At 51.1% G+C, this 13,054-nt stretch overlaps 3 protein-coding genes across 3 annotated transcripts; 2 read left to right on the forward strand and 1 right to left on the reverse strand.

Annotated features, from left to right (window-relative positions):
* Positions 1 to 200: 200 nt before the first annotated feature.
* Positions 201 to 2,014, reverse strand: MIND_01208000 (Chondroitin AC/alginate lyase; the record flags this gene model as incomplete). Its single annotated transcript, XM_037368588.1, has 6 exons — positions 1,590 to 2,014; positions 1,486 to 1,541; positions 1,275 to 1,439; positions 804 to 1,222; positions 687 to 749; positions 201 to 638 (listed from the first exon to the last, which is right to left on the reverse strand). Exons 1-6 carry the CDS (start codon positions 1,859 to 1,861, stop codon positions 201 to 203), a joined length of 1,413 nt encoding a protein of 470 aa, XP_037215514.1. The 5' UTR covers positions 1,862 to 2,014.
* Positions 2,015 to 2,608: 594 nt separating this feature from the next.
* MIND_01208100 (DDE Tnp4 domain-containing protein) lies at positions 2,609 to 4,182 on the forward strand (the record flags this gene model as incomplete). Its single annotated transcript, XM_037368589.1, has 3 exons — positions 2,609 to 3,028; positions 3,088 to 3,489; positions 3,538 to 4,182. 3 exons carry the CDS (start codon positions 2,609 to 2,611, stop codon positions 4,180 to 4,182), a joined length of 1,467 nt encoding a protein of 488 aa, XP_037215515.1.
* Positions 4,183 to 10,632: 6,450 nt separating this feature from the next.
* Positions 10,633 to 12,623, forward strand: MIND_01208200 (Monocarboxylate transporter; the record flags this gene model as incomplete). Its single annotated transcript, XM_037368590.1, has 9 exons — positions 10,633 to 10,928; positions 10,975 to 11,080; positions 11,125 to 11,171; positions 11,270 to 11,463; positions 11,506 to 11,566; positions 11,616 to 11,817; positions 11,866 to 11,982; positions 12,033 to 12,460; positions 12,512 to 12,623. 9 exons carry the CDS (start codon positions 10,633 to 10,635, stop codon positions 12,621 to 12,623), a joined length of 1,563 nt encoding a protein of 520 aa, XP_037215516.1.
* Positions 12,624 to 13,054: the final 431 nt, after the last annotated feature.

Genomic DNA, 13,054 nt, shown 5'->3' on the forward strand with positions numbered 1-13,054 from the left:
AAAGGGTTCTCGGAAAGTAAGAGAGATGGGAGATATGTCAAAACGTCGATGGCGGTCAAGAAAGAAGATGGATTCGGGAAGCTGACAGAGGCTGAAAGGGCCTCGAGAACATGGACGTCCAATTGAGGAAGTGTCACACAGCGTTACAGGCGTATCACAGAGATTCAAGATTGACCATTAACCACTACATAATCTACCTTCTACAGCAAAACGACGACGACAACAACAAGAGTAGCAACAAACAAAGTAAAATCTCCATGTAATGTCCCTCTTAATGCACCCGAAACTCCGGGCGGCGGAGCAGACGTGTTGCCGCCTTTTGCAGTACCATTTGTCGCTCCAACTTGAACAACAGCATTCCCCACAAGCGGCTGGTTCCACAAAAAGTCGGCATCCCACGCATAGTCGGGAAACGTCTTCTGCAAGAAAGCGACGTATTTCCCATCTGGGTCTCCGTATTCTGCAGCGACAGCAGCGACATTGGGGAAGATCTCAGCCACCGCGTAGTCCTCCTGGCTCTTGTTGGGGTCGACGGTCATAGTCATATCCATCGCGTCTTTGATTGTCGTCCCCGCCTTTGTCTTCGTGTGCCATGGGTCAGCCTTGGGGTCAGCGTATTGGAAGATACGCGCGTTAGTCTGGGAGTCTGATGAGATATGGAAAGGGTAAAAGGGTCAACAGCATACAATCATCGCACCGAGATTGTAGTTGCGATAGTGGTAAGGGTGAGTACGAGTTGCCTCAAAGGGCTATCATAATGTGGTTAACTCGCGTGAAAGGATCAGAGAACAAGCCATGTATACCTGGTCGCCAGAGGCGTCAATCTGGCCTTGGTATATGCCCTGGAAGAACCTATTGCTGATGTTGACCGCCCCAGGGATGTCATTGACAAGCAGCTTCAATGACGCCCACTGGTTAAAACAGTAGCTTCCATGGTTGTTCAACGAAGCGCATTCATCGACGCCAAGTTTACTTGTCTCAAGCCAGTTGATGTACTGATTCGCCCAAGTAATCAACCGCGAGTCGATATCGTCCGTCCAGTCCGAGCTTTTCAGCTTTCTCAGCGTCAGAATTCCGGACACAACCTTCGCCATCCCCTTCAAGTCGAGCACACCGGTGTGAGTCCCGACTTGTCCCGTGGGGCCCCGCGTCATTTGCGCGTAGTTCAGGTTGGGATTCATCCCCGTCGTTTTGTCGAGGAACCATGTCTCAACAATCTTGACTACGAGACTATCTTCAGCCACTCGACATCACGAAAGCATTGACACACGCACCAATACGCTGGGAATATATCGAAGATGTCTTGTTCTCGAACGCGAAAGCAAGCGCGTTATATAGAATGGCGTCGGACACGTTGTAGAAAGCGCCAATATCGTTGATGGTAAGACGGTCAGGGTTAAACTGGCCATCCCTATTGACGTATGGGCAGGTCACCCAAACTGCGCATTGTTATTCGGGGTCAATGGCAATGAAGCCACTACACACTTTGCTCTGGTGTTAATACCGTGGTATTGCCGACTTTAGAGCAGTCCGGCCACCAACTTCGGGGCGGTTAGCAATCGTGACAGGCGGCGCCGATAGACACGCACTATGGGGCCCAGCTCATATAATCCTTCTTGTCGCCGCTAGGCGCAACCATTGGCTTGGTGGTGACACTCCATGGCCCCGACGAGGCAAGACGGTCCGCCCACGAACGGATAGAGGCTTGCGCTCCCCCAGTTGTGTTAGGAAACTGGCGGGCAGCGATGTAAGAGGGGTCAACGAAGTCGTTGGCGTAGCTGGTGAAGGGCTGGACGTCGGCGGTGACCAGATGAGGCAGAAGAAAGGCGAAGGAGAAAGAAACGAGAGTGGGCGGCAGCATTGCAGCTACCAATCGGTAGGAGGCGAAAGGGGATTCGTGGCGTTCTCGGCTTGAATAAATGGAAAGGGTTTTAAATAATTGCGCGATTTGCGGGCTGATATCACCGTCGACGTTTTCAATGGTCCCCGATCCAGGCGCGATTGAAGTTGGAAGAATACTCTAGGACTGTGGACACGACTTGTAGGCTTGCTTGGTCGTCATCAGACTAGACAAATGCATTTGGATTCGAAATTTTGGAGTGCCTCGAAACAAGTGTCCGTGATGGCTTGGCGCTGGCGTCAATCATCAACTCTTCCAGCCAGAAAACCGCTTGATCTGGTGATGGGACATGAGACATGAGACAGGCCTGTCGCATGCACTTCACCTTGAATCCACAGGGCACATCTCTACAATTACACTGGGTAAATAATAAATAGCACCCTGTGCATAAATAACATGTCCCTAGGGAGATCTTCAATAGGTACGGTCAGAGTAGTCCGAACGGCGTCGAACGGCATCCAAACGATGTCCGAATGATTTGTACAAACAAGCATGTATTCGGATACACTTTTGTTCCTCAACTTTGACCACCATCCGAATGCGTCCAAATACATATCCAAACAGACTATGGTGCCAGCGGGCAAGATATTCGGCGTGTCGCCGAGCTAACGCGTGTGACTCCTTTCTCTCGTGTCCCGCCGCCATGGGGCGGGCTGATTGTTCCGCCGCGGGCGAGCTGCAGAGCTCGTCAAAGCGGCCAAAGACTATATGCTCAGTCGCCAGCGGCTTCGCATGCGCCGCCACCGGCGCTTCTGGGCCTTGGGACTGTCTAGGGCATGTCTGCAAAATCTGACGCGCCTTTCACTGGGTCTGCCCCGCCGAGCCTGCCCTTCTCCTCTCGACCTAGCCGACATATCAGACGACTCATCCTCGGATGGCAGTAGCTCCGAGTCAGAATCTGAATCCAGCAACTCAAGTGTGGACTCATTTGAGCTCCGCCACGACTCGCTCCACATTCCTCGTCGACAACGACGTGTTCCGCCCGCCTCCTCGCGTGTTCTCAGCTGGGTGCAGCACCAGATCGACGAGATGTACTCTCAACGCTACAATGTGCCCCGAAATCGCCTCGAACGGCCCCGGGAATCGACGATGGAGACATGTCTTAAGAAGTGGAAACACCGAGACAAGGTTTCTTTCCAGGCGAGCTTCGAGTCTGGCCGACAACCTTCGATAAACTTGTCCGAAAGATTGAAGGTCATCCAATTTTCACCAACAACTCAAATAATGGCCAGACACCTGTTGAGATTCAGCTGGCTGTCGCCCTGTACCAGTTTGGGCATGATGGGAATGGCGCATCCCTCCAGGCGGTCTCTTGGTGGTCGGGACTGGGCAAGGGTACGATTCCGCGTTGCACGCGTCGTGTTATCACAGCCATACTCGGCAGCGGGATGCTTGCGAAGTATGTCCGCATGCCAACTACAGCAGAGAAGGCAGATGCAAAGGCATGGGTCGAGAAGACGTCTGGATGTCGTGAGTGGGGCAACGGATGGTGCATGGTCGATGGGACTCTAATTCCACTGGCCTCGCGTCCGAATGGGTTTGGGCCTAGCTACTTCGACCGCAAAATGAACTATTCGATGAATCTCCAGGTTTGCGTTAGAAATCTTTTCAGTACCGCAACTTACACTAATTAACAGGTCGTGAACTTACCGAACCTCCAAATCATCGACATCGGTTATGGCTATGTTGGCAGCACACACAACGCAACCGCCTGGACCGGCACACGTGTTTACCGAGAGCTCTCGACTCTCCTTCTTGAAGGAGAGTTTATTTGGGGCGATGCAGCATACCCTCTCTCTCGTTGGCTCTCAGCACCGATTAAGGGTCCCGAAAAGGAAACCCCAGATAACACTACCTTCAACAACCACGTTTCCTATGTCCGCGTCAAATCCGAGCACTGTATTGGGTTTGTGAAGGGCCGACTTCAGTCCTTGAAGGGCCTCCGCTTGACGATCAACAACGAGGCTGACCACATCTATGCGACACAGTGGATTATGGCCTGTGTTGTCGTCCACAACTTTGCGCTTCTTCACGAAGCCAAACTACGTGCCAAACGACCAACAAACCCCAACTACACCTCAGCCGAAAACGATCCATTCATTCCAGCCCACATTCGTAACCGTCAGCAAGCGAACACTGAGAGCGCACATCAGTTAGAACTGGAGACCACAGCAGCAGGCAATCGGGCACGTCTTGCAGCTGGCAAGGCAAAACGCAATCAGTTAAAGAGTTACCTACTTGCTTCTTTACATACTCGTAGACAGCAGCTCGGATATAACTAGTTTTTTACCTATATGCTTTACTGTGGGCCAGGGATAGAGTAGTTAGACCATGAGGTAGGATCATAGCTTGTATCGTAAAAATTGTGCCCATTTGTTGACCCATACCCACTATCGCTGCCTGTCGATTTGAAGTCGAAGGACTGCATTGATGTCGCTGGTGATGAGTGGGTGCCGTGTTGTTGTGTGATGATGACGATGAGCCTGCCGCTGGCTCATCCTTGTAGAACTTGGGAAACATGCGGGCGGACAGCATCGCGGCCGTACTTGTTCTCAGCCTCAAGTGCCTGCATGCGACGGGAAAAGTCATCGTTGTTCGACTTGCGTTGCTCACGAATAATACGTGCAGTCCCGATTTTCTCTTGGGCCTTGTTGCGGCTGACATCAGCCGTCGCCTCGATTGCCTGGAGCTTTAAGGCGCTGCGCTGGAGCTTGTTCTCGTGCTCGATCATCGTGTTCAAGTCGGTAGGCTTTCCCTTTGGGGTTGGGACTCCAGCATGGGTTGGGGCAGTGTCAGCGAGAGTATAAGGGGATGGGTTCGCAGCCTTCTTCTTGCGTTTATCGCCTAGATGTGCATCATCGTCGTCCGCAGAAGTGGCAGCATCAGCGTCGTCATTGTTGTCATCTTCGTCGTCGTCAATGGTAATGACCGTGCCATGGTCAGCGGCTGATGATGGTGTGCGTAGGTCGTCAGAGTCATTGGCATCGTCCGATGACAGCTCATCGACCTCGTTGTTGTTTCTTGTCGCAGTGATAGTGTTGCTGCCGCCACTGCCAGTGGACTCGACACTAAGGTAGTTGGTTGTGGTGCTGTTGCCAATTGCAACTGGGTGGACGTTTGGGCGGGTGCCGATGAGCTCGTTCATGGCAAAGTACCACGGGAAGGCTTCAATTTTCTGACCTGAAAGATCGTTAGTAAATCGACAGAGACACGCTGCACACAGACCCCATGCGGTATGGTGCTTGTCATCTTCTGGAAGCTCGTCAAGCTCTGCCTGCGTCATCTCATTACCTGCTCCCGTCTGGCCCATGTCTGAGCGGATCTTGACTGTCTCAGTTCTGAGTCTGCATATAGCTATATAAGTTAAAATACAGAAAGAAAGGCAAATAGCGTACACTTTGAGACGGTTTTTAACCTTGTCACCAACAATAGCCTTCAGTTTTGCCTTCTGCCCTGCAAGCCAGTTGATGTAGGCTGCATAGTCGTTGCCCCAGAGCTGCCGGGCAATCTCCCAGTGAACAGTTGCTGCCGAGACACCACCACCCTTTTTAGTCGATGGATTGGCACCGGGTAGTGGGTACAGGACACCGCGCCACCGGTCGTTGTCGCGGATGGAGTCAATGAGGGTGGTGGTAAGCTGTGGCTTGTCCTTGAAGCTGGAGAATAATCAGGTTAGCATCTACTGGGGACAGATATCAGGCCACACACGGATCATGAAGACCAACAGGCATCTCAACCTCAACCTTTTTCTTTTTGGCCTGAGCGGGCACTGGGACGGGCTCCTGGACGATAGGAGTGTGTTTAGACTTGCGTGAGGTGCTGGACTTGCGTGGCTTGGAGGGAGTGCTGCCTCGACCGCGGCCAGGCATGGTGGTCAAGAGAAAAGAGAGGGGCTGCACAGCACCGGGTTGATAGGGGCATCACCGTAGCGGGCCGGCGTTCGTATGTGTGTTCGCGTTCGGACGTGCATACCGGCTCCAAGAGTCGGTTTGACGTCCGAACGTTCGTACAGTCCGAACATGTTGCCATCAAATTTCATTCGGACTATTTGTTCGTACAGCTGTTCGGACTACTCTGACTGTACCTAATATTACATGGGGGGATGTTACACCTGCACCCTGGGCACATTCAGCCTTTTGCCCTATGGGGATATAGAAATTCCCCCTCATTTAATTCTGATATCTTACACCATAAATACAATGTACGCTTAAATTTCTTTCTTAATATATATTACCTTTGCATTATATCCTATGTATCTTTGGATGCTCTGAGGCTAATCATTGGAGTACAATACTATCCTATTTCAATCAACTGTCTATGCTACACTTTACTCATAGTCACAGCATAGACATCTGTGGCCTCTGTTACATGTTCAGGCCTAGATTATCATCAAAACAGCCTTAAAGGGCAATTTTTGTCAGGTTTTAGGTCAGGCTATGCAAGGCTCTGTCAGGGATAAGACCCGGCCCGTCTACTCCGACGCTGGTGTCAGGCCACCGTGGACCCATAACATGCGGCACGTGACAATGGGGAACAGGCGTCCCAGTAGAAGGAATGCACACGTGGGAAGTACGTGACCGAGAACGACATGTCGAGCCATTGCCAAGCCCAACTCAACACCAGGGGACTGGGGAGGAGTGCTAGGAGGTTAGGAGTAGTGCCTGGCCCTAGGCAACTGCACGGGTAGGCCAAACCCGGGCGGGTATGCAGGTTTTACCCGGGCGGGTACGGGTACGGGTCAGCGAACAGGATACCCATGGCTTTCTGACTCAGCTGGCTCTGCTCCTGGACATTGTTGCGGAGGTCCCTGGTTTGACTCTTGCTATAATGTGGGCTTTTTTATCACATATTACAGCTTTGACTCACCTTGGACCTTTGACACATGTTCATCTGTGACCGGTGACCCATGGGTAAACCCATACCCGTACCCGCAGGTACGGGTACGGTGGCTGTGCGGGTACGGGTATGAGTAATGCCTCGGATACCTATGGGTTTACCCGTGCAGTTGCCTACCTGGCCCGCAAGGGATGTACGATCGTCCCCTCTGCAGCCAGGAACAGGGCGAGGAGGAGCAGAAGAGGCCAGGGTGTCCGATCACCCCTTTGCGGGCCTGCATATATAATGCGCGATAGCGTACCATGTACTCTATCGCTTAGATCGTCTAAAGAACTACTTCTCTCTGTACAAGGAGGAACCACCGACTCATCGGGCCCAACACGACCCGATTCGAACCCTCGACTACCGACAGCAACAAAGGACTGAGTTAACAGGCCCTTTCGGTTTCGATCTACCCTGCTCGCCATACTCGTGGGCCTGACGATCCATCTGTTCTGTTCCGGGCGCGCATTCTTAGGAGAAGTCCTTGCACGGCCCGACCTGCAGTCTGACAGAACGACTCCGATCCTTTTCTCTCTTCTCTTGTCCTTCAACCGGATTTCACTCCGCTCGCAGGCATTGCTCCACTCCGACTCCGCTCCGGTCTGGTTGGTCTTGTGTTCATTTGTGTCAGGCAGCTACTGACTTGTTAGCTATAGTAGAAACCCCCTCTGTTCTGTATGGCACTTGACAAGGGTGCCAACGATATACTGGTCATCTGTAACTGCGAACGTAGAGCGCAGAAGGCCTGAGCAGCATCACAGGCTCTGTTCCAAGATGATCATTGAGAGGGTCTTGACGGATTGGCGATTGTGCAGGCAAAGGAGGCTGAGGCCGAGGGCTGGGGTGGGTCATAGCATCCAAGAGGGCGTCAGTCGGATGCGCCTTGGATGTGCTCGGACAGTCTGAAGGAGGCCGAACTAGGGGTTCCCCTGACACTCAGTGGCCTGACACCAGCACTGGACAAGCCGGATCTTATCTATGACAGTATTAGTGCTTCTGCCCAGATTTTACACTTCTCCACCAGGACTCTGAATCCAAGCCAGAGGAAAACATAACTATCTACCTAGAGGGAAAATGACTCTTTACCTGGGTGACAACATCACAATCTAACTGGGGGAAAACAACTATTTACCTGGGGGAAACATAATGATCTACCTAGGGTGTGAGCAACTATATACCTGGGGGGAAACAACTGCCTACCTGGGAGGGATAATAACTATCTACCCTAGGGGAAAACAATATAATATACCTGAGAGTAACTAGATGATTCACCTAGATAAAAGATGAGAAGTTTTATCCATTGTGATATTGTCAACAGTCTTTGAGACACTATGCAACCCAGGACTATAAATTAGAAGTAGAACTGATAATGCTGGATACACAAAAATATATTAATAGACCAAAGAAGAATAATTTGAATCTAGCACACAATCAAAGCTCAGCAGAAGGTAACCACCACTAGCCCAAGAAGCAGAATAATTATATCAACCATATAGATATATAGTGGTCATATTTTAATTTTTATGGCTGCCAAGATAGTCTCAGAATAATTTATCTGTTTCCTACAGTACAATTAAACCAATACTCACACTAATTTAATTTAATTACAGTTTTGACTATTTTTTCCCAAATTATCAAAGCAATTTTCTCTCTGTTGATTCAAGAAAGAATTATATATATATATTATATTATGGAACATAGATATAATAGTTTGACGGCATTCCTGTTTGTAGCCAGCGAGGGCAGTGAGTTGTAGACACCTGTGGGAAACTACACAAATGCACTATGCATTGTATTGAATGTGCCCTGAGGTTGTTCCATATTCTCCCAGGGATGTCAAATTGTATGTCTTAACCCCCTGGGCATTTATATTATTCTCCCAAGGTAGTGATACCCTTCCACCTATGCATATTTTAACTACCCCCCATGCAAAACCCCAATCTGCCTCCGTGCAAATCTCATATTTCACCCTGTGCATACCATGGTGTGTACATGCGACATGTCCCATGTCTCATGTCCCATCACCAGATCAAGCGACGGTCTCCTTCCAGCACATCCGCCTTCGACGCATAACCCTCGTAGGTTTGGAGGCCCGCCAAACATAAACTCCCCCTGTTTATGCTGTTCTGAAAACATGTCCAGCGAGGACTTTTTCGCTTGCGGCATGCTGTTGCACGCAGTCCCCCGTCCCCCCATAGAACCACAAAAGTCTGAAAAGGAAACATCCAGATTGTAAATTTGCATAAACGTTGGGACTACGTTGGAAGGAATGCGATGGAAAGAAGCAGCTCAGCTCTTCCGAACCTAGTGCGCGCTGTTCCGGCTCTATGTGTGCGTTGCTCATCACTTTCAAGTTCAAGGCCAATAGTGTGGTCGATGATTGGTCGAACAAGTCCTTCGTCCAAAGGTCTTCTGTCAGAATTCTGTGGCTCGAGCGAACAAGCGTCTTCCGAGGCTTTATGCCGCAGCAAAGCTTGGAGAATCATTGTCGCCGGATCCTAAAGGCGTAAACTTCAATTTCGGAGGCGACCGGCGAGTCCTTGGGAAGCCCAATCTGTTGTTGGCCGCATTGCCCGCTTCGTAACAGAACTTGGTGATCGAAGGAAGAGCGTCGACAGCGATCCGGCCCGCGCCAAACAAGGGCTGCTGCTTCAGTCGAAGCAGAACTTTAAGAACACCGGGGGGCAGGTCGCGAAAGACATACAGTAAAAGCTTCATGAAGAACGGGTCTGGATGAGACTGTGCGTAGTTTGAGAATCGCTGGTACTGAAAGCGAGGTGAGCGTAAGTAAGTCGCCTTGTCTTCGTCCTTGTACCACATATACCTGTAATGTTCTACATAGCTTGAGCTTCCACAAATCGCATATGTCATGCATCACACACACGTGACCGCCTATCCTTCCTTCCTTCTTCTTCCGTCTACTTTTCTCTTTATCCCTAGCATCGCTCTGCTGCAATCAAACTCTACGAAATAACGCTCCAAGGATATGCTGTCCCTGCGTGTTGGGCGTGTCGAACGCGTGGCGGCTCCGTAGTCAGCAATCGCCAGCCGTGGCGAACGCTCATGAAATGGAGATCCCAGTCGGCCCTGCTGCTATGTAGTTGGCCCAGGCGTGCTGTCCTAGCCGCGGCAACCTATCCATGTCATAGCAGCCAAGAAGCGTCATTCAATGGTCGGGCGAGTGACGGTCAAATTGTGGTCTTCTCCATCCCAGTCGTCAAACCTTGAAACCTCCCGCTTGCTGCCAGCAAGAGGGGGCCCTGGTATACCTCCATCGAAGGAATTGGGATAGAGGGTATGCTCTGACGACTGGTTGCTTGTTATCCTTCGGCTGCTTAAGCTTCGAGGAACCAATGTCTTCCCCAAACACCGGCGAACGCGTCGACGTTCTGTTGGAAAACCGCCGCGTGTCGATAGGAATATGCGTGGCTGGTGAGCTCTATCATGAAAGTCAAAGTACGCTGGAAAATAACCGTCTACGAGATAAGGGCAAATTTTTACCGTTGGCCGCGGCGGACGCATGATCTAGGCATATCGATTACAATAGGGATCCAATTCGACGAGGGCATGTTCGCAAAAGAGGAAGCGATCGTCCACAAACCGAGCGCTAAATGAATTGCAACACTTTTCGCCGACTTTTAACCGGCTCTCGACTACTGCAAAAGTTAGTAGGCAAGCCTGTCCCCGGAGGTACTTCAGACCCTAGATCACCAACGGCTCATCTTTACGCAGAAAAACCCAATAAAGAAGACTTTCGCCTCCCGCTAGTCCGTTCCCCACGTTCCGCTTGCTCTTATTTACCGCAGCGAAGGTTTTGCTTTTATGCAGCACAAAAAAACCTACGGACCCAGATTATGTCCGACATTTCCTTTCCTCCCGTCTATTCAAGCCAGGTTCCTCCCGTCGAAGCCATGCTCCCTAGCGCGGGGCCTTCGCCACTACAATTCGAGGTCCTAGTCGCGGCCGTGCCCAATCCCGCCATGCTCGAGAAGGGTCTTGACCCTGAGATAACCAGCCAGACAAGCTCCAAAACCACGACATACTTGGACGACGAGCCCAACAATAACAATGTCGAATGGACTTATCCCGACGGTGGCCTTCGTGCCTGGCTCGTTGTCGCTGGCTGTTTTATCATGGCAATGACTTGCATGTGAGTTTCCCTTTGGAGTTCGGCACGCGCTTATCTATAATCGCAGGGGTTGGGGCCTTGTGTGGGGCGTCTTCGAAGACTATTATCACACTACGCGCTTCCCTGGAACTCCGCTCAGCCAACTCAGTCTCGTCGGTGGAAGCCTGTCATTTGTGCATTGAATCCCGCTTTTGCTGCTAGTGCTGATTCTTTCCAGAGCATGACATTCTCCTCCTATCTTTTCGGCGGCATTGGCGAACGATAGTGCGCTTCTTATTTCCCCACACTTTGCTTAAACTAAAGCCTCCGTTAGTGGCTACAAGGTACGATGAGCGGCGAACACACGCATTTGGCTTTAACAGCTTGTATCAGCGAATGATAGCGCTCAGTTGTCTCCTTGGCTATATTTGTTTGCTTGGGTCGGCATTTGCGACGGAGAAATATCAAATATTCCTCCTCCAAGGGTGCTTGCTAGGCCTATCGTATGGGATCTCAATGCCGCTGTACATGGCACTTCCTTCCCAGTGGTTCCTCACCAAACGCGGCGTCGCAACAGGTATGTGCCATTAGTTGTAGTTTCCTTTCTCAACAAGCCCAGGAATCGCCGTTGCCGGTTCAGGAATTGGTGGTGGTATCGAATCGCTTATCGTTCGCCAATTGTAGGGAATCAGCTCCTCAAGTTCTCTCGATGATGCTGATGTCTTCCAGACTTTCTAAGCTCGGTTATCGGAGAACGATGCTAATCTACAGCAACATGTATGCCCTTCTACAGACCTTGGCGTGGTTCATGATGGCCGAGCGTCGAGCGCCGGGCGCTGCAAACATCAAGAAGCGATGGCTTCCTCGCACAATTAACGCGTCATATTACAGCGTTGCTTTGAGCGTCTTCGTTGGCATCTTTGGCTATTTGGTATGTCTAGCGCTGGCCTCTCTCACTCCCGCTAACCAGGACATGTAGAGTCCTTACTATTTCATCACTACTTACGTCAAGGCGAAGGTACCTTCGTTGGACCCGAAATCCCTCATCGTCGTAGCCCCGCTCGTCGTCATGAACTTTTCTGGAGGCTTGGGTCGGGTATGGTCACTCTTCTCTGCCCCTATTCGCGCAATTCACGCAGCTCGCAGATTGTCGCCGGCCGGCTCTCAGATCGTTTCGGGCCCATTAACATGTTTTTCACCTCCTTCTTCCTCGGCGGCCTCTCGCAGATATTCATTTGGACGTTTGCCAACTCATATGCCGCGGTTATGGTATTCAGTGTCGTCTACGGCTTTGTTGGGTGCTGGTTCCTTGGCTTGTTGCCCGTAGTCTGTGCCCAGCTGTTTGGCATGAACGATCTGGCGACTCTCACTGGATTCTTGGTCCTCGCGAACTCGCCAGGCAAGCTGCAGTCTCTGTTCTATATTGATAGCCACTCATGGAACCCACACTGCAGGCCAATTCGCCGGGGCGTCCATTGGCGGCGCAGTTTTCAGCGGCTCTGGAGGAAACTGGCAAGCTGTCTCTCTCTTCTCAGGTTCTATAATGCTGGTGGGGTCCTTTTGTGTGCTTTACGGTGAGCCCCTCCTTGGTTTGGTGGAGGGTATTTGCTGACGAAGCATTCCAGCTCGGTTTTCGCACGACAGGCGCATCTGGGCGAAGGTTTAGACTACATACATACTGCTTATATTGATAGAATACTCTTTCTAATCCTAGATTCTGTTTATTGGCTCCTGTGACGGGCATGTGATGCGTGACACCGCTCTTGTGTCTTTCGACCAACTTTGGACGAAGTTCTGGCCTTCAGCGTCCAAATGGGTCCCACAACAACTACTTGAAGGAGTACAATAACACGACAAGCCTCCATCACTCGGCTCTGGGGAAGCGCATGGGTGGCGGACGCTTGGGCCTTGTGCTTTGACCGTGGTCACGTCCCAAGCGCGACGCTATAAAGCAGCTTTGGGTAGCTAATACTGCTCCTTCGCAACAATCCCCCACTCATATAATGGCAGCACTCATCATACCCGTGCCCGTTGCTCCCCACACGCAGCGCACCATCTCTTTTGTCGGGCGGGGTTTGAAGACACTATTGACCACCAAAGTTCCGGGAAAACTCGTCCTTCGGCGCAAGACGAGCGTGCGTGACCTGCCTGCTGAGCCTGTCGAGGAG

This window comes from Mycena indigotica (genome assembly GCF_014461135.1).
Source record: "Mycena indigotica strain 171206Taipei chromosome Unknown Mind.scaff0011, whole genome shotgun sequence".
Lineage (NCBI taxonomy): Eukaryota > Fungi > Basidiomycota > Agaricomycetes > Agaricales > Mycenaceae > Mycena > Mycena indigotica.